Source organism: Halichoerus grypus, chromosome 1 (genome assembly GCF_964656455.1).
Source record: "Halichoerus grypus chromosome 1, mHalGry1.hap1.1, whole genome shotgun sequence".
NCBI lineage: Eukaryota > Metazoa > Chordata > Mammalia > Carnivora > Phocidae > Halichoerus > Halichoerus grypus.
The window spans coordinates 203093575-203113248 of record NC_135712.1 but is presented as its reverse complement, the minus strand read 5'-3'; the positions used below and the strand labels follow the sequence as shown (position 1 = coordinate 203113248).

The following is a 19674-nucleotide window of genomic DNA, read 5'->3' as shown; positions in this document are numbered from 1 at the left end:
CTCGCTCGCTGTTCCCTGTGCCTGGATTGCCCTCCCTGCGTGGCCAGCTCAAATTTTGCCTCCTCGGGGAGGCCCTCCCTGAATCCCTTGGCCAAGAGACACCCCATCCCATCACCCTATTTGTTTCCTTTTGGCCGCATAGCGCTGGCTGAGATCCTCTAGCCCGTGGATACGAGGGAGGTGTCCCGGCACCCCCGAGATGGGACAGACGGCGGGGGATCACCGTCCACCTGCCCCGCCCCACCCGCACCCCGACGGTGCCGCAGCGCGTCTCCCCCGCCCGTTCTCCGCATCCCCCGCCCCCCCTTCCCAGGCTGCCTCGCTCGGGTGACGTCAGCGACCCGGTCCCCGCCGCCGCCGCTGCATCCTCGGTGCCTGCCAGGAGCCGGCGTCCCCCGAGCCCCGCGCTCCCCGCACGGCCATGGCTTCGGTCGCGCTGATGCCGCCGCTGCTGCTGCTGCTGCTGCAGCCTCCCCCCGCCACCCCCGCGCCGCCCGCCCGCGACCCCTTCGCCCCGCAACTCGGGGATACGCAGAGCTGCCAGCTGCGGTGCCGCGACCGCTATCCTGGTCCGCAGCTGTCGCAGGTGAAGCGCATGCGGCGCCAGCCGGAGGACCCGGGAATCTCTCCGGTGGGGGAGGGGCTGGGGATGCGGTTCCCTCCGTTGCGAGCGCGGGATAGGGGTTCTTCAGAGCGGGAAGGAGTCGGAAATGGGGGCTCAACAATGGAGGTGGGTCCCTCTGGTGAGGGAAGGACTGGGGTCCCTTCTGTCGAGGCGAGTGCTGGGGTCGGGGGTCCCTCGGATGGAGATGGGGGTTGTTCCTCCAGCGGGGGAGGGACTGGGGGGGTCCCTCGGATGGGGGAGGGTTTGGAGATGCGAGTCCCTCCGATGAATGCGGAGTTGGGGGGGTCCACCCAAGGGAGGGGCAGGGAGGGGATTGAGGCTTCTTAGGCCAGCTTGCGGGCTCTGCCTGCACTCGGCTGCGCCAAGACCCTCGGGGCGCCCATCCCCCACTTCCCTCAGGTCTGACGGTCCTCTCCTCTTCCTCCCCCCTCCTCCTCTCCTCTTCCTCCTCCTTCCACATCCACCTCCCTACCCCCCCAAGAGCTACCAGCCCCCATTCACATCCTCACCCACCCCCCACCAGCTGGATCTCCATTTTCCCAGGCCAGAAAAGATGACAAAACCTCCTCCTCTTAGCCTCCTCCCTCCTTCCTCAGGCCTGACAATCCCTCTCAATCTCTGCCCTCCTCCCTGGAGCCTTGGCGTGGTCCCGGGGGGTGGGGGGAGGGGGGCATTTCTCCCCAACTTATCCATTTTACAACCATTGCCCAAACCCAGTGTCCTCCATGGTCCACCCCCCTCTCCCTTCCTCAGAGCTAAGAACCCCCACTAATATTCTTAGCCTTCCCCTCCCCACCTCAATCTCTCTGGATTTGGGGGGGGAGGAGGGAGAGAACAACAAATCTTCTACCTCCTGCTCTGAGCCTGTGCTTCCAGTACAAATCTCCTCCTGCCCCTCCCCCTGGCCTGAACCCCATGCCCCCTCTCCCAGGCAGAGCTTGAGGAGGAGGACCCTTCTGAGTCCCCCTATGAGTATGACAGGGCTGTCCTGATCAGTGCTTGTGAGCGCGGCTGCCGCCTCTTCTCCATCTGCCGATTTGTGGCAAGGAGCTCCAAGCCTAACGCCACCCAGACTGAGTGTGAAGCAGGTGAGGGCTGGCCGGGTGGGCTGGGGTGGGGAGAGGTGGCCTGGGAAGGGTCACCCTCTAGTCACCTCTCCTGCCCCCTCCCCGTCCCACCCCCCACCCCCCCAGCCTGTGTGGAGGCCTATGTGAAGGAGACGGAGCAGCAAGCCTGCAGCGAGGGCTGCTGGAGCCAGAACCCGGAGCCGGAGCCTGAACCCGAGCCGGAGCCAGAGCAGAAGGTGGGCACCCTCCCACCTGTGGCCCTGGGACCATCCCCCCTCCTCTCTCTACCCCACCCCCCAAATCTGCACTCATGTCCAGAGTGTCCCAGGCTCTGTAGTCCATTCTGGGCTTACTGGGGATCCTCGATGGAGTCTTGTCTTGCCTCAAACCTCAATTATCATCTCTGTGATATGGGAAATACCCTCCCTTCCCACCACCGTACAAGGAGTAAATGCAGAAAACAGCCAGTGGTTATCCATCATTTGTCCTGGTCCCGGCCTGATCACAGCCTGTCCCAAATTCCTTATGCCACCTAGAGGCACCTGGGACAGTGTCACTCCCATTTCATGCCCACGAAGCAACTGCCCAAGGTCACACAGTTAGGGCTGGGCAAGAGATGGCATTTAAAGCCGGTGCCACCAGGGCTTGTGAACACCCCTCACCTCACTCATCTTCAGTGCTATCTGAAGAGCTGACTTTATTGAGCCCCTACTGCATGCCAGGTGCTGGTCTAAGCACTTTCCTTTTGGTGAACAGGTGGCCCCTGTCATGGGGGGGGGCTCAGAACTGAGTTTTAGGGAGGAGGAACTCCCCCACCCCAGGGAGAGATCATAACTGCTCACCCGTCGTGTCCATGAGTGAGTCTAGGAAACACTGTGTCAGGGGAAACTAAGGCACAGGAAATCATTTATCACAGCCAGGGAGCCCTGGACCGAGAGTGCCCAGAAAGCTCCTCCCCTTCACCCCTTTGCCTCCACCCCCTCCAGGCCTTCGTTGTTCATAAAAGCACGCTGCACTACCATTCCTTCCTGTTCTGAGTTCTCTCCCGATGCTGTCAAAATAAGAATGATGGTGTGAGATGTTTAATAATAGCACCTACTACATACTACACATCGGTGCTGTGCCATCGTCTAGTTGAAGTCTCACAACAACCCCATGACAGAAGAGAATCAGCCCCGTTTGAGGGCTCAGAAAGGGCAGTCCCCTTCTCCAAGGGCAACAGCGTGCCAAATGCCGCATTCATGGCATGAAGCCCTGTTGCCCCAAACCACTCAGCAAATTCCGGTCACAGTGAACTCTCCCAGCTCACCTCCCTACCTTGGTGACATGTCTGTGCCTTGGGCCTTCGCTTGGCAGAGAAAGGTCCTGGAAGCTCCAAGCGGGGCCCTTTCGCTCCTGGACTTGTTTTCCACCCTCTGCAATGACCTTGTCAACTCGGCCCAGGGCTTTGTCTCCTCCACCTGGACGTACTACCTGCAGACTGACAATGGGAAGGTGGTGGTGTTCCAGGTGAGGGGTCTGGCAGAGGCCGTGCCAGCGTGGTAGGTGGGTGATCAGGGTAAGAAGGTGGGATGCACTGGTTGTTGGCTCACGGGATGCAAAGTCCTCGGGTGATCAATGTTCGGAGCCAGCTAGGTTTAGGGGTTCACTGCCTCACTCCCCTCCTTGACTCTGCTTCGCTTTGTGGTGGTTGCATTCCCAGGCAAGCTCTTCCCTCCTGATGGCTGGGTGGATGCCTAAGGCTCTAAGGTATAACCTCTCTGAAGCTTTAGCTCAATTGAGACTTACTTTGATTGGCCCTGGCTGGGTCATGTGACCATCTCTCAGCCAATCCCTGTGATTCTATCAGCCTAGCTCGTGTTCCTAGTTCAGGAGCTAAAGGATCGGGTCAAGAGGAATTGAGATGCCTGCACCAACAGGGAACCACGTCCCTGATGTCACAGCCCACAGCCCAACAGAAGGGTGTCCTCTCTGCACCCAGGGGAACTATGTCCCAGCTAGGCATGGGACAATGTAACCTACATGGGACACAGAGATGCGCTTCCCAGGGCCAACGTGGTGCCTTTCTAATTGGCTCTTTCTGTGCTGTCTTTTCCTGGCCTAGACCCAGCCTGTGGTAGAGAGCCTGGGGCACGAGGGGGCCCGTCTGCAGCGAGTAGAGGTGACCTGGCGGGGATCCCACCCTGAGGCCTTGGAGGTGCACGTGGGTAAGGTCCGAGGGTAGACCAATGTTCCTTCCACCGGTGGCTCCCCAGCCATAAGGAATCCTCCTGGCAAATGAACCCTCTAGGAATGGGATTTCTATCTCTCAACTCTTAGGGTTCCTTGGTCCATCTTCCAGGGTTCCATGATCCATCTCCCATGGTTCTGTGGTCTGTTTTCCAGGATCCCACAGTCCATCTCCAGGGTTCTGTGATTCTTCTCTTGGGGATTCATGATCCTTCTCCCAGGGTTCCATGGTCTGTCTCCCAGGGTTTTGTGATTCATCTTCCTAGGTTCCCTGGTCCATCTCCTAGGGCTGCCAGGTTCCATGGTCTATTTCCCCAGGATTACACGGTCCATTTCCCAGGGTTCTGATCTATTCCAGGACTCCATGCCCCATTGCCCTAGGTCCCGGCCTCCTTTCTCCTCTCCATGGCTGCTGTGGCCTCTTGGGAGAGGCCCGGGGGCTGCTAAGAGGTGACCTGTCTCTCAGACCCTGTAGGCCCCTTGGACAAGGTAAGGAAGGCCAAGATCCGAGTCAAGACTAGCAGTAAGACCAAGGTGGAATCCGATGAGCTGCAGGACAACGACTTCCTCAGTTGCATGTCCCGGTGGGTGGCAAGACCCTGGGGGTGGGATGGGAGTGTAGCTGGAGGGGAGGGTCTCCCAAACCCCACCAGGACTTCTGAGCGTGCCTTCTGGGCGGGTCAGGCGCTCGGGGCTCCCTCGCTGGATCCTGGCCTGCTGCCTCTTCCTTTCTGTGCTGGTGATGCTGTGGCTGAGCTGCTCCACCCTGGTGACCGCACCTGGCCAGCATCTCAAGTTCCAGGTGGGTGGGGCTGGGTGGAGGGATGGGAGAAGGGCCGCTCCTTGGCCCTGAATTGGGCCACTCACTCTCCCCTGGAGACAAGGTCCCCTGACTTCTTGTGTGACACTGGGCAAGTTTCTTTATTTCCTTATCAAGTGAGGGGAACAATGCCAGCCCTTAGCTGGGGTGACCTGAGATCAGGGGTGGGAAAGAGCCTTGGCAGGGTGGGGGCTCAGTAGCCCTCCCTCCCTCCCTCTTCCTCCCCCTGCAGCCCCTGACCCTGGAGCAGCACAAGGGCTTCATGGTAGAGCCAGACTGGCCCCTGTATCCTCCCCCATCACATGCCTTTGGGGACAGCCCCCCACCCTACAAGCTGAAGCTGGACCTGACCAAGCTGTAGGTCTCGATCGACCCATGCATCGCCCAGTGCAGGGGCTCCTTGGGCCTCACTTGCCCTGTGCCCAGGAGTCCAGGTCAGGGTGGGACCATCCTTGGGCTCCTCCACCCCTGATCCTTCTTCTTTCCCCAGTCCCTCCCCTTGCCCCTCTGGGTCCTGGGATTGCCATGCCCCTACTGGGGGGTGGGATCTGGCTTTGGTTCCTCCCTGCTCCCCCCTTCCCCAGAGTGTGCTACGTCTGTCTTCTATCTTGTAGCTTCTTGAGTATTCAAACCCCAGTTCTGTGCTGCCTCTCTCCTTCCTCCTTTCTCCCTTATTGGGTGGGGGCTGAGAGCACAGGGGAACCACCCTGTGCTAGGGCTCCCTCCTTTTCCCCACCTCCCCTCCAGAGATACAGTCCCAAGAGAGGAGGCCCCTGAGAGAGGTGGTGGGCAGCTCCATGCCGGGAGAGTGGCTGAGGCTGGGGTTGCAGCATGGGGGTTGGGAGGAATAAACCATGTATATAAAAGATATTTTGGACTGAGCCTACTTCTTGTCTCTCCATCTGCCCTTGGGAGAAATGGCCTGAGTATGGCCATGGCACCTGTCCACTTGGCCCCTTCTGAGAAGGAGACAGCCCTGGGAACTCCCCGTGGCTTCAGGAAGGACAGCCCCCTGCGGCTGCCCAGCCCACATCACGATTCCGACTAGGGATGTACCTGGAAAAGTGGCTTTTGCTACCTGCTTGGCCCAGATGGGGCGGTACCCCTTCTTGCCTTCCTTTTGGGATCCCTCCTCTGAAATGCATTGGTCGAATCTTGAGGAGGAGGTTTGGTTAATGTTGCAGCCATCTGGCTTCCATTCCCCTTTCTTTTGGGGATGGAGCTCTGCCCCATTGGGGGCAGCTTCAGGGCACTGACAGTGGGTCCTATTCCCCTTCCCTATCCAAGGGATCCAGACTTGGCGTTGTTGCCCTGTACTTTGCATTGGAGAGGAGTCTTGCAAGACAGGAGCAACCTACCCCAATGAGGCTACAGCCTTGGCTCTCCATCCTTCCTGTCCATTCTGCAGACTCCCAGAGATCTTCCCCCCAAAATCCCTTTTTAGGTTCAGTCAACTGAAGTGGTTTCTATTGCTGGCAATCAGAGATTCCTGGGGAGAGTTTGGGATGAGGGGTGTGGTGGTCAGTGGGGTGGAGGTTTTCAGGGGCCAATGGAGGCCTATGGGTGACAGGTGGGTGGGGGCGGGGGTTAGAGGGAATCAAGTGGGGCTTATTATCAGCCGTCCACCCTTCACCTTGCTTGTGTCCCAGGAGATCCACTTGGGGTCTCTGCCTTCTGCTAGACTCAGCTGGGGAGGGGGTGGGGGTGGGCGGGGATTAGCACGGTCAGGAGGTAGGAGGAGAGAAGAGTGAGAGGTCAGGGTGTTTCTCTCCTGGTGTCTCCCTGCATTCCCCAACCTTCAGCCTGTGCGTGGTCACAGCTCCCCACTACTACTCACTCGGGGTGCTGCGCCCCCTCATGTCAGTTACCCAACCCTGCCCACACCTTGGCAAATATCCCCTTTACTACAACCAACTCTTTTTTTTTTTTTTTTTAAAGATTTTATTTATTTATTTGACAGAGAGAGACACAGCGAGAAGAGGGAACACAAGCAGGGGGAGTGGGAGAGGGAGAAGCAGGCTTCCCGCCGAGCAGGGAGCCCAATGCGGGGCTCGATCCCAGGACCCTGGGATTATGACCTGAGCCGAAGGCAGACGGTTAACGACTGAGCCACCCAGGCACCCCTACTACAACCAACTCTTGAGGCATCCCTTCTGAGCAGCTCCTGCTTCCTGCCAGCACCCTGCCTGATACCATGAGCATCAGGATCCAACATTATTTTTTTTTTAAAGAATTTATTTATTTGGCAGAGAGAGACAGCGAGAGACGGAACACAAGCAGGCGGAGTGGGAGAGGGAGAAGCAGGCTTCCCGCGGAGCAGGGAGCCCGATGCGGGGCTCGATCCCAGGACCCTGGGATCATGACCTGAGCTGAAGGCAGACGCTTAACGACTGAGCCACCCAGGCTCCCCAGGATCCAATATTAAAAGACAATTTCGCTCCCCGGGTATTGTTCTGGGTCCTGGTGGGGTTTCAAGGCAGCCCCTTGGAATGTTGCCAATGATACCTGGGCGGAGTTAAGCAGCAGCAGCAGACCAGTGCTGCCCAGTAGAACTTCCTGCAATGATGGAAGCATTCTGTCTGCAACAGCCCCAGCCCCGTGGCATGTGGATCCCTTGTGATGCGGCAGTGTGACTGAAGTACTTCATTTCACATTTTATTTAGTTAGAGTTAGTGTACATTTAAGGTTTTTCCTCTTTTTTTTTTTTTTTTTGTGGTGGTAATATATATTTATATATCTCACATATTTTATTTTATTTAAAGATTTTATTTAATTATTTGACAGAGAGAGCGAGAGAGCACAAGCAGGGGGAACAGTAGAGGGAGAGGGAGAAGCAGGCTCCCTGCTGAGCAGGGAGCCCGATGCGGGGCTCGATCCCAGGACCATGACCTGAGCCGAAGGCAGATGCTTAACCATCTGAGCCATCCAGGTGCCCCTATATCACATATTTTAATCAGTTTTTTTTAAAGGTTTATTTATTTTAGGGGGGAGAGGGAGAGAATCTCAAGCAGGCTCCCCATTAAGCTCGAGGATGCAGGGCTCGATCTCATCACCCTGAGATCATGACCTGAGCCGAAATCAAGAGTTGGACACTTAACTTACTGAGCCACCCAGACGTCCCCAAATTTTTAATTTTTAATTTTTAGTTTTAATTTTTTTTTTAAGATTTTATTTATTTATTTGACAGAGAGAGACACAGCGAGAGAGGGAATACAAGCAGGGGGAGTGGGAGAGGGAGAAGCAGGCCTCCCGCCGAGCAGGGAGCCCGATGCGGGGCTCAATCCCAGGACCTGGAATCATGACCTGAGCCGAAGGCAGACGCTTAACGACTGAGCCACCCAGGCGCCCCTTTAATTTTAATTTTTAAAAAAATATTTTATTAATAAAAAAATATTTTATTACCTCAGCGGGAGGTCTGCTTCTCTCTCTTCCACTCCCCCTGCTTGTGTTCCCCCTCTCGCTGTGTCTCTCTCTGTTAAATAAATAAATAAAATCTTTAAAAAATATATTTTATTTATTTATTTGAGATAGACAAAGATAGTGAGAGAGAGCACGAGTGAGAAGGAGGAGAAGCAGACTCCCAGCTGAGCAGGGAGCCCGATGCAGGGCTTGATCCCAGGACCCTGGCACCCCTATTTTTAAATTTTTAAATTTTATTTATTTATTTTTAAGTAGGCTTCACGCCTGGTGTGGAATGCAATGTGGGGTTTGAACTCACGACCCTGACATCAAGACCTGAGTTGAGATCAAGAGTCGGACGCTTAACTGACTGAGCCACTAAGGTGCCCCTACGTTGGTCGGTTTTTAAGTGTACAATTCTGTGACGTTAGGTTCATCCACAAAATTGTGTGACCATCACCGCTATTTACATGGTTGCTGTAACTGCTCAGTCCAGCTCAAAGGGGACCCTAGTGGCCTTGCGCACGACCTCCCATCTCAATGGCTCCAAACACCTGGGTGGCATCTTGAGTCTTCCCTGTTCTCCTTCCACCTTATCTCATTGGCAGGGCCTGATTCCCCAGCCCTCCAGCCCACAAGCGTCTCTTTATCTCCATGGCAACCACCAAGGTCTAGGCCACTACCACCTCTCATCCAACAGCTGCCCCTGCCTCCCCTTGGAGCTCCCTGCTTCCCCTCCAGCCGCCCTCCAGCTCCATGCAGCAGCTTGGAGCTGTCAGGATAAAGCAATCTGATCCTGGATATCAGCCCCCTTCTTGGGTTTACTGCTGCCACGAGGAGTCCGAACATCCACATGTACCAACGAGGCGTTCCCCAATCTGGCCCCATGAACCTCTCCAACGGTTTCTTTCTTTCTTTCTTTCTTTTTTTTTTAAAGATTTTTATTTATTTATTTAACAGAGATAGAGAGCACAAGTAGGCAGAGCGGCAGACAGAGGGAGAGGGAGAAGCAGGCCTCCCGCGGAGCAGGGAGCCCGATGTGGGGCTCGATCCCAGGACTCTGGGATCATGACCTGAGCCGAAGGCAGACGCTCAACGACTGAGCCACACAGGCGCTCCTCTCCAACTCCCCATCGCTCACTATGCTCCAGCCACAGTGGATCTCTCTGGCTTCCTGGAGCCCACCTTGTTCCTTCCTGTCCCGGGACCTTCGCATTTGCATGTCCCTATGCCAGGAACTCCCTCACGGCTCTGCTCTGCTCAAGTTCTCATCTAAAAGGGCTCCTCCTCAGCAAAAGACATCTATCTTGTCCTCCTCAGTGTGGGCCAACATCCCCTGTTATCCCCGTGTTCGGCTCCTGCCCCTATACTTACAATATTTATAGCTAATTAATAGTCACTTATTTCAAGGTCGGCCTGCTTTAACGTAACTTTATAAACTCTGTGAAGGTAGCTCCTAAGAGTCTCATATGTGACCTGGCATGGAGCAGGTGATTATTAATTATTTTTGCTTGAATGTCTCCCTGTTTCTCAGACCCTAGAAGCAGCCTCACCTGGTCAAGTCCATTCCCTACATGGGGCTAGACCTTGTCCCCACCCTGCTGACTCCCCATGACGCCCTGTTGCCCTTGGACACCACCTGATTTCCTCTGTTTACCTTTTATTTATTTACTTTAAAAATTTTTTTTAAGATTTTATCTATTTATTTGAGAGAGAGAGAACACGAGCAGGGAGAGGGGCAGAGGCAGAGGGAGAAGCAGACTCCCCGCTGAGCAGGGAGCCTGACATGGGGCTCGATCCCAGGATCCTGGGATCATGACCCGAGCCACAGGCAGACGCTTAATGGACTGAGCCACCCAGGCGCAACAAGATTTTTATTTTTAAATAATCTCTACACCTATCATAGGGCTCGAACTAACAATCCTGAGATTAATTAAGAGTTACGTGCTCCACCGACTGAGCCAGCCAGGCGGCCCCTCTCTGCTTACCTTTTAAAGGCTTTCAATAAGGGCGCCTGGGTGGCTCAGTTGGTTAAGCGTCTGCCTTCGGCTCAGGACCTGATCCCAGGGTCCTGGGATCGAGCCCCACGTCTGGCTCCATGAGTGGGGAATCTGCTTCTCCTACTCCCTCTTCCTCTCCTCCTCCCACCCCCCGGTCTGTGCTCTTTCTGTCTCTCTCTCAAATAAATAAATAAAATCTTAAAAAATAGGAAAATAAAGGCTTTCAATACTCACCACTGTGGCAGCCACCTTTCCTGCTATGTGCCTCCTACCTTTCGGTCTGAGGACAACATGGGTCCTGTCCTCATTGTTTCCTACGGTAACATCAACATCATCACTGGTCCAGCCTCGCCTTTTCTATAGCTGCTCCTTCTGCTTGGAAGGCCTTCATGGATTTGATAGGGATCTACCTGGCACCTGTCGCTCTCTTCTTCCTTCTTAACAGAGCTCTGGTTTGGTGTGACCAAGCTTATGTGGTTCAGGGGAGGTTGAGCAGTATGACCCGAGACTTCTCAGGCACTGGTGGGATTTACTGGGAGAGAGGCACACGCTGTTAGCTGGGGTTACTGAGCGGGGAGGGTGTGAGTCTGCAGCTGCCAAGGGGCATTGGTCACCACCACAACAGAGCCTACCAGAGGGGTGGAGAGAGACCACGTCTTCATGCCATTGCTGGAAGTCCTGGCTCAAATGGGCCTGAAGTCCACCCTGTCCCTTTTTTGCCTTAAGCCAGTTCACGTTGAGCTTCTTTATTTTTTATTTTTTATTTTTTTTTTAAGATTTTATTTATTTATTTGACAGAGACACAGCGAGAGAGGGAACACAAGCAGTGGGAGTGGGAGAGGGAGAAGCAGGCTTCCCGCCGAGCAGGACCCCGGGATCATGACCTGAGCCGAAGGCAGCCACTTAACGACTGAGCCACCCAGGCGCCCCCGTGTTGGGCTTCTTTAACTGAAAACTTGTGACTGGTCCCAGTCTCTTCATCCCCCTCCCCTCTCTCGGGACTGTGACCCCAAGGGCAGAGTGGTTTTGTTTTGTTTTGTTTTGTTTTTAGTTTGTATGTTTTGCTGCTATGTGTCTGGTGTATGAATTCTGGAAGCTCTGGTGACCAGCCCAGGGCTGGGCCTAGAGTGGGTGCCTCATAGATTTGGAATGCATGATGCAGGTGGTGTGGGTAGAAACTATGAGTGCTGGGGGCATGTGGTGTGGGTAGAGGACTCCCTTCCAAATATGTGGTGAGTGATGTTTGCCCAACGAGGTGGCAGCTGGCTTGTTTGGGCTTTGAGGGATGGATAGAATCTGAGAAGGCAGGGTGTCCCAGATACGTGGGTGTGTTAGAGGTGTCCCAGGGGTGTGTATGGCCGGTGTGCGTCTGCACGTGCAGAGAAAAGCAATGTTCACTCATATCATCTACCCTTTTGAGGGCTTCGCTCACTGCCCACAAGGTCTGCATGGCCTGGCCCCTGCCACCTCCTGTGTGCTTTTCCCTCTCCTTTCCTCTCTCCTTGCTATAGCATGCACCTCAGGGCCTTTGCTCTGATGTGCCCTCCACCCAGAATTCTTTTTCCCTGGATAATCTAGCCCTGTCCCTGGATTCATTTTTTATCTGATCTTCCTTCCTTCCTGAGGCCTATTTCAGCTCCTCACCTGCTTAGTCTTTCTCCTACGTTGACTTGCTTATGGCTCCATGATCTGTCTCCTCCACCACCCCAAACTGGACGCACTGCCAGGGCATGATTGGGTCTGGTGTGCCGTCAGCACCCATACCTGCAGACTTCTGAGGAATCTCCCAGCAGGGCCGCCTGGGACCTCTGGGGAAGACCCCCAAGTGCCAAGCAAACACCCTCAGGCTCCTCTGCCAAGTAAGTCCTGGCCCCTTCTGGAATCTCAGGAGTGAGAGGGCACTTTGCCTCTGTCCAGGGCTCTTCTAAGGAGTAAGTCCCAGCAGAAGGGACCTTGTGGAAGAGATCTGACTCTCTATAGCTCTCTGAGCCTCAGTTTCCTTGTCTGTCCCCCCAGCTCCGTGAGTCATCTGGGAAGTTGCCCCCTCTGCCCCTTCCTGTGCCTTCCTCCCGCACTGATACAGCCCTGATGGAGGGTGGGTGGGTGGTTGGGATCATGGCATAAGGCAGAAGCGCCCATGTGTCCCTGTACTGTAGTGTTGCCATGGCAACCGGCAGTCCTGGTTCCCTGGTGACAGGCCTGAGTTCTGGGCCCAGAGGTGGTAATCTGTCCAGGAAGGGAGGGAGGGAGCAAGGTGTGCCTGGCAACACTCGTAAACACATGGAGGAGAGGATGGGGACTCGGGGTGCCTAGGTGGCTCAGTCAGTTAAGCGTCTGCCTTCGGCTCCGGTCATGATCCCAGGGTCCTGGGATCGAGCCCTGCATCCGGCTCCCTGCTCAGCGGGAAGCCTGCTTCTCCCTCTCCCTCTGCCGCTCCCTCTGCCTGTGCTCTCTCGCTCTCTCTGTCAAATTAATAAATAAAAATCTTAAAAAGGGGGCACCTGGGTGGCTCAGTTGGTTAAGCGACTGCCTTCAGCTCAGGTAATGATCCCAGGGTCCTGGGTTTGAGCCCCGCATACGGCTCCCTGCTAGCGGGAAGCCTGCTTCTCCCTCTCCCACTCCTCCTGCTTGTGTTCCCTCTCTCTCTCTCTCTCTCTGTTAATTAAATAAATAAATAAATATTTAAAAAAAAAACTTAAAAAAAAAAAGAAAAAGAAAGGATGGGGACTCATGTCCTTCTCTTGGGGCAGGGGTAGGTGGGCAGTTCAGGTTGGGCCCCAGATGGGGGTTGCCCCAGTTCCTGCTCAGGGCCAGGCATGAGCCCAACAGGGAAGCTGAAGCCTCCAGGGGTCCTGTGTCACGTAACACTGCCCACTGCCCCCTTCACACCCAGTCCTGCCAGGCTCCCTGCGGCTCCTGGCACTCTCCCTCCTCAGGATCCCCACACAGGTTGTCCCCTCTGCCTAAAAGTTTCTGCTCTCTTCCTGGCCAATTCTTCAGCCCGAATATCCCCCTCTGACCTCCCGGCTCAGCCTGGCCCCTCTAAGTCACTACGCCCCAAATCAAGCCTCTATCATGTTGACAATTAAGTTATTGCTTCTTTGCTTGTGTGATGATTGGTTTAATAAATGTTCCCCCTGCCAGATGTGACGCGCTAGCAGTGTTGGTCACAGCTGTGTCCCACACACCAAGGAGGCTGCTCTCAGTACATCATTGTCGACACTCTCCCTTCTCACTCCAAGCCTTGCCCACATCACCCCAGACAATGTGGTCTCATCTCTGTTCCTCAGGCTCTTTCTGGCACCAGGCTTGGACCCTACATATTGCTTCCACCTGAAATGTTCTGAAACATTCTGGGCCCTTCTACAATGTTCTGGAATGTCCCAGAACATCTTAGACCATTCTGTCCCCTTTTATTAAAGCTGGGACATCACCTTCTCAAAGAGGGTCTCCCTAATCTCCTAGCTCAAGCAGTCCCTTCCACCCAGTCACTCTCAGCCCATTGCCTTTATGACAGTTACCACCATCCAGAAAGGCCTTGGTCATTGATCTGTATGCATGTCTCAGGTTTGTCTTTCTCCTTGTAAGATACACAACAGAGTCTTCTGTTATAACCCCCATGCTATTGAATGGAGGGGGTCAGGGATGAGACCAGGAGTTGGTGCTGAGCTCCAGAGTAAGACAACTCTGATGCCCTCGTGCTGGGACCTCGGGAGAGTTACTTACCTCTCGGAACCCCAGGCTCTTTCTTTTTCATCGAGGCGTAATCTACAAATGGCAAGGTGTGCCCATCTTACAGCTCAATGAATGTTTACACTCCTGTGACCCAAATACAGAGCACCCCCAGCCCCCGGGGGGACTCCCTCATGCTCGCTTCCAGTTGGTCACCCCCAAGAGGTAGCCCTGGGTCTGACCTCTATCATCTTGGCTCCTTCTGACCAGTTTCATTTTTTGTTTGCTTTTTAATAAGTCAGCTTTAATGAGGCATAATTGACATCTAATAACACAACCATTTTTAAATGCCCAGTTCAACGAGCTTTGACAAATGTAAACCTCCCTGTTGCTCCATCACCAAGATATAGAACATTTCCATCACCCTAAGTGCTTGTGCCTCTTTGTGGTAAAGGTCTTTGTTTCCTGATGATCTGCCCCAGGGGGCCCCAACATGTCACGGGTTAGCATGGCCTGTGTATGAACTTTACATAAATGGAATCGTATCATGTGTCCTCTTCGTGTCCCCTTCTTTCACTCAGCATTGGTGAGATCCACCTGTGGGATGTACACAGTGGTGGTTTGTTCTTTTTCCTTGCTGTGTAGTATTCTATTATGTGAATTGCATTTGTTTACCCACTGACCTGTTGATGGACGTCTGGGATGGGTTTCCAGTTTGGGGCTCTTATGACCATTTGTGTTCATGTCTCTGGTAAAACCATATCTCCCTTTCTGGGACGCCTGGGTAGCTCAGTTGGTTGAGTGTCTGCCTTTGGCTCAGGTTATGGTCACGGGGTCCTGGGATTGGGTCCCACATCGGGCTCCTTGCTCAGCAGGGAGTCTGCTTCTCCCTCTGCCTGACACTCCCCGTGCTTGTGCGCACGCTCTCTCTCTCTCTCCCTATCAAACAAATAAATAAAATATTAAAAAAACACACACAGGGGCGCCTGGGTGGCTCAGTTGGTTAAGCGACTGCCTTCGGCTCAGGTCATGATCCTGGAGTCCCGGGATCGAGTCCTGCAATGGGCTCCCTGCTCAGCGGGGAGTCTGCTTCTCCCTCTGACCCTCCCCCCTCTCATGCTCTCTCTATCTCATTCTCTCTCTCAAATAAATAAATAAAATCTTTAAAAATAAAAAAGAATAAAAAAACACACACAAAAACATATCTTCCTTTCTGTTGGATAAATACCTGTAGTGGGTTAAGTGGCATCCCCACTTAACTCATATCCACCTGGAACCTTAGAACGTGACCTTATTTGGGAATAGAGTCTTTGCACATGTAATTTAGCTAATGATCCAGAGGCGATAGTAATAACTGTTTCTTTCCCTTTGGGGATGTGGTGAGAATACATAGTTTGGGGCATTGAAAATACTCTGTACATGGTAACTAAAAAAAAAAAAAAAAGTGACAGCCAAGATGCAACTCGTCTCCGTCTATCTTTAAAGTTGTTTTTTTCTGCTGGTCCCCAGCCAGAGTCACACACAGGTAGGGACAATTGCCTTCTGTAGGAGAAGCCAGGGGAGGCTGGGTTCTGGGGTGATGGTGGGGACACTGGGAGGCCTGAGAGAGGCCACAGGGCTGGAAGTGACTAAGGTGAACCAAAGCATAGTCAGCACAGGAAAACCTCATTCATTCATTCATTCATTCATGCATTCATTCATTCACGAACAGATTTGCTGCCAGTTAATGCTGGACGCAGGAGGCTAGGACCCTGGCAAGGCCCCAACCTAGACACAGCCTGGGCAGCCAGGCTGGGCAGAAGGGAAATGGCCCTCCTCTGCTGGGCAGCCAGGAAGGCTCCCTGCAGGAGGAGACCTGTGGTGGGTGTGAAAAATGTGGGACGATGCCCAGAGACCACTCTGTCCCTCACCGTCCTGGAGGCCAGAAGTCTGAAATCAGAGTGTTGGCAGGCATGTTACCTCTGAAGGCTCTCGGGGAGAATGCTTCTTTGCCTCTTCCAGCCCTGGCTACGCCACATGTTCCCTGGCTTGTGACAGCATCACCTCAGTCTTTGCCTCCCTCTTCACATGGCCTTCTCTCTGTTTGAATTTCCCTCTTTTTTTTTTTTTAAGATTTTATTTTTAAGTAATCTCTACACCCGACGTGGGGCTTGAACTTCCAACTCTGAGATCCAGAGTCACACGCTCCACGGACTGAGCCAACCAGGAGCCTCCCGATCCACACCCCTGGCTTTCCTTCTTTTTATGAGGACACCAAGTTATTAGATTTAGGACCTACCCTACTCCAGGATGATCTCATCTTGAGATCCTTACTTTAATTCTATCTGCCAAGACTCTTATTAAAAAAAAAAACTCTTTTTGAGGTTCCAGGTAGATACGTCTTTTGGGGGGACACCATTCAAGCAGTATGCTGAGAATGTTTGTTCAATGTCTTTTCAGCGAGACTGTTCCCCCCGGAGGAGGGGAGGCAGGGCTCTCTTCCTTTTGTCTGGCACGTGTGTCCCATGCCCGCCACAGGGTCTGGTGCACAGGAGGCTGTCAGTAAGTGCTTGCTGAATGCCTGATTAAAAGAAAGGAGAGGGCGCCTGGGTGGCTCAGTTGGTTGAGCGACTGCTTCGGCTCAGGTCATGATTCTGGAGTCCCGGGATCGAGTCCCGCATCGGGCTCCCTGCTCAGCAGGGAGTCTGCTTCTCCCTCTGACCCTCCCCCCTCTCATGTGCTCTCTGTCATTCTCTCTCTCTCAAATAAATAAATAAAATCTTTAAAAAAAAAAATAAATAAAAATAAAAAAATAAAAGAAAGGAGAAAAGGGGTCAGCATAGGGCTCTGGAGAGGGCTTGAGCCTCAGAGTCAGAGAGTGAGGGTCCCATTTCTTGCTCCTGAGCCTTGGCAGGCTTCTTCCACTCTCTGAGTCTCACTTTCCCTGTTTTGCAAGGTCGTCACGAAGACCAGGAGAAAAGTCTGGGGGTCACCAGCACCCAATAGGAACCTAGGAGGTGTAGCTATGGTGGTGGTGGGAGGGGCTGCAGGCATGCAACCTTCTAGACTGCAGGTAAATTAGAGAAGGTGGACCTAGCTCAGACCTGACTTGAAGGAGACACTCGAGGTGCTGCCAGCTGGGGTGACGGAGAGAGCAAGATCAAGGGCAACTGTGTTTATTCTTCACTGAGCCCACGCATAATCCTGGAAGGAAGTGATCTATATGCCCCTCCTTTTTTTCTCCCCATCAAGGCGAGATTCACATAACATAAAAATCACCATTTTAAAGTGAACAATTCAGTGGTATTTAGTGCATTCACAATGTTGTGCAACTACCATAGCCAAGAAGAAAAGACGGTCTTCACCTCTTGGGGAGTTGACATTCCAGGGGGAGGATGGATGGTAAACAAGAAAAGGAAATACATGACAATCCCTCAGAAAGCTCCCCCTAGAGCTATCCTGTGACCCAGCAATTCCACACCTACAGAGGTACCCAAGAGAAGTGAAAACAGGACTCAGCTATCTGTAGACACATGTTCACAGCAGTGCTAGTCACAATCACCAAAATGTCCATCAATGGATGAATGAATAAATGACATGTGGTCCATCGGCACTACAGAATATTACTCAGTCACAAAAAGGAATGAAGCCCTGATACTCGCTACAACGTGGAGGAACTTTGAAAACGTTATGCTGAGAAGCCCATGGATTGTAGGATCCCGTGTATGCGAAATGTCCAGAACAGGCAAACCCATAGAGACAGAAAGCAAACTGATGTTTGTCAGGGTCTGGGGGAGGGGGATGGGGAGTGACTGCTCATGGGAACAGGGTTTCCTTTTGGGCCAATGGAATTTTTTGTGTTTTGGGTTTTTTTTAAAGATTTTATTTATTTATTTGACAGAGAGCACAAGCAGGGGGAGCAGCAGAGGGAGAGGGAGAAGCAGGCTCTCCACTGAGCAGGGAGCCCGATGCGGGGCTCGATCCCAGGACCCTGGAATAATGACCTGAGCCGAAGGCAGATGCTTAACTGACTGAGCCACCAGGAGCCCCTCAATTTTATTTCATTTTATTTTTTTAAAAATTTGTTTATTTGAGAGAGAGAGAGAGAGCGAAAGAGAATGGGGGGAGGGGCAGAGGGAAAGAATCTCAAGCAGACTCTGTACTGAGTGAGGAACCCAACATGGGGCTCGATCTCACACCCTGAGATCACGACCTGAGCCGAAATCAAGAGTCTTAACTGACTGAGCCGCCCAGGCGCCCTTATATTTCAATTTTAAACAACGGAAAACTAAAATACCGTACAGAGTTATGGGAAAACAACCAAGCAGGGCATGGGGACAGAGAGTGGGCGTGGGAGAGGTAAACTGCCAAGAGCCGCCATGGACTTGGGGCTTACTACCTGAGCTGCCCTGAGTGCTGTACGTTGTTTACTTCATCCTGGCCTTGCTCTGTCCTGCAGGGATACTTTAAACATGGGGAAACTGAGGTATAAAGAACTGGAGCACCCCGCCCAAGGACTTGAGGCTTGTACGAAGTGGATGCAGAACAAAGGGTAATAGCAAAGAGGGCAAGCATTTGTCAGATGTTGACTGTCTAGCTCACAGAGAAGCAAAAGGGGCCCTGGGAGCATCAGCAGCTTGTTCTGAGGCCTCTCAGCAGGGAAGGGCAGACGGGGTGGACGCCCGGCCCCAGCACGAAGCCGTAGGAAAACAAGCCATCCCCCAACTTCCAGGCCTCCATTTCCTCCTCTGTAACACCTGGGGGTTACAAGGAGGCCTCTGAGCTCTGACCTGGGACCGTGAGTCCCACAGCTGGTCTGGAGCCAGGGAGCAGGTGGCGAGGCCCCCGCCTCTGGGAGAACAATGCCAGCTGTGGGCCAGATGGCGGCCAGACCCGTGGACGCGGTCTGCCGTGTCCTGCTTCCAAGCTCTGCCAGACCACAGGTCAGCATTATGGGAGGAGGGTTTGCAATAACCTTCGTGGGCCCTCCGGGTCCCCCAACCTGCCTGTGTCCCATCCCAGGTATGACAGCCAATCAGGCTCCAGTCGAGAACCCTGGGGGAGGGTCCCTGGCCTCGCTCTGCCTCATCCTCACATCCCATCTGCTGCATCTCCTCTTGGCTCCACCTGCAAAGTACGTCCCAGCTAGGACCACCCCCCACCTCTCCCTGGCCACCACCTTGGGACGAGCCCCATCACTTGGCCTGAATACTTGCCTCCTAAGTAATATCCCTAATTCAAGATATTTCCCCGACTGTTGGTGTTGGTTATATCCCCTCTGCTCACAAGCCCCCTCTCACTCCTCATTTCATGCAGGGGAAATGCTTCCATGGTGGTCCATAAAGTCCTCCGTGACCTGGAGCACTACTCATTGCCACCTACCCCATCTTCTCCTCCCCTTTCCCTCTCCCTCAATTTTCCCCTGCTAGGCAACGCTCCAGGCATGCTCCTGGCTCAGGGCCTTTGCACTGGCTGTCCTGTGCCACATGATCTTTGAATACCTGGTAGGTCCCCTGCACCATGTGTCTGCAGTGCTACATGTGAGCACACAGCCAGGGGCCCAGTGAACCTCTTCTTGTTTATCTTCAGCCGTATGTCTGTGTGTCTGACATGTGGGTCAAATCTTGGTGTTTATGAAGTGTGAGTGCATATGGATGCCATTGACTGCAGCCGTATGTGTGGCGGGCGTGTGAGCTGTAGGTTTCTGCTGAGCAGGGTTTGATGCCTGCATGTGGTTCATTTGGAACAAAGGCTCAAGTGGCAGGCCAACCTCCGATGGGCAAGGGTGTGTGTGCAGAGCTTGCTAGAACTTGAGCTGCTCATGCATGCACAATTCAACATTTATTGAGCGCTTATGGTGTGCTGGAGAAGTCAGCAGGGCCC

The 19674-nt window shown here is 53.5% G+C and overlaps 1 protein-coding gene across 2 annotated transcripts; it reads left to right on the top strand.

Moving 5' to 3' along the window:
• Nucleotides 1-368: 368 nt before the first annotated feature.
• TMEM59L (transmembrane protein 59 like) lies at nucleotides 369-5611 on the top strand. Of its 2 annotated transcripts, none has more exons than XM_036093816.2 (8): nucleotides 369-586; nucleotides 1557-1713; nucleotides 1819-1928; nucleotides 3049-3201; nucleotides 3797-3899; nucleotides 4388-4505; nucleotides 4606-4723; nucleotides 4974-5611. In XM_036093816.2, exons 1-8 carry the CDS (start codon nucleotides 422-424, stop codon nucleotides 5100-5102), a joined length of 1053 nt encoding a protein of 350 aa, XP_035949709.1. In that variant the 5' UTR covers nucleotides 369-421; the 3' UTR covers nucleotides 5103-5611. The 2 variants fall into 2 exon arrangements, with proteins under 2 accessions (XP_035949709.1, XP_035949708.2); XM_036093815.2 differs by lacking the exon at nucleotides 369-586 and adding an exon at nucleotides 597-730.
• Nucleotides 5612-19674: the final 14063 nt, after the last annotated feature.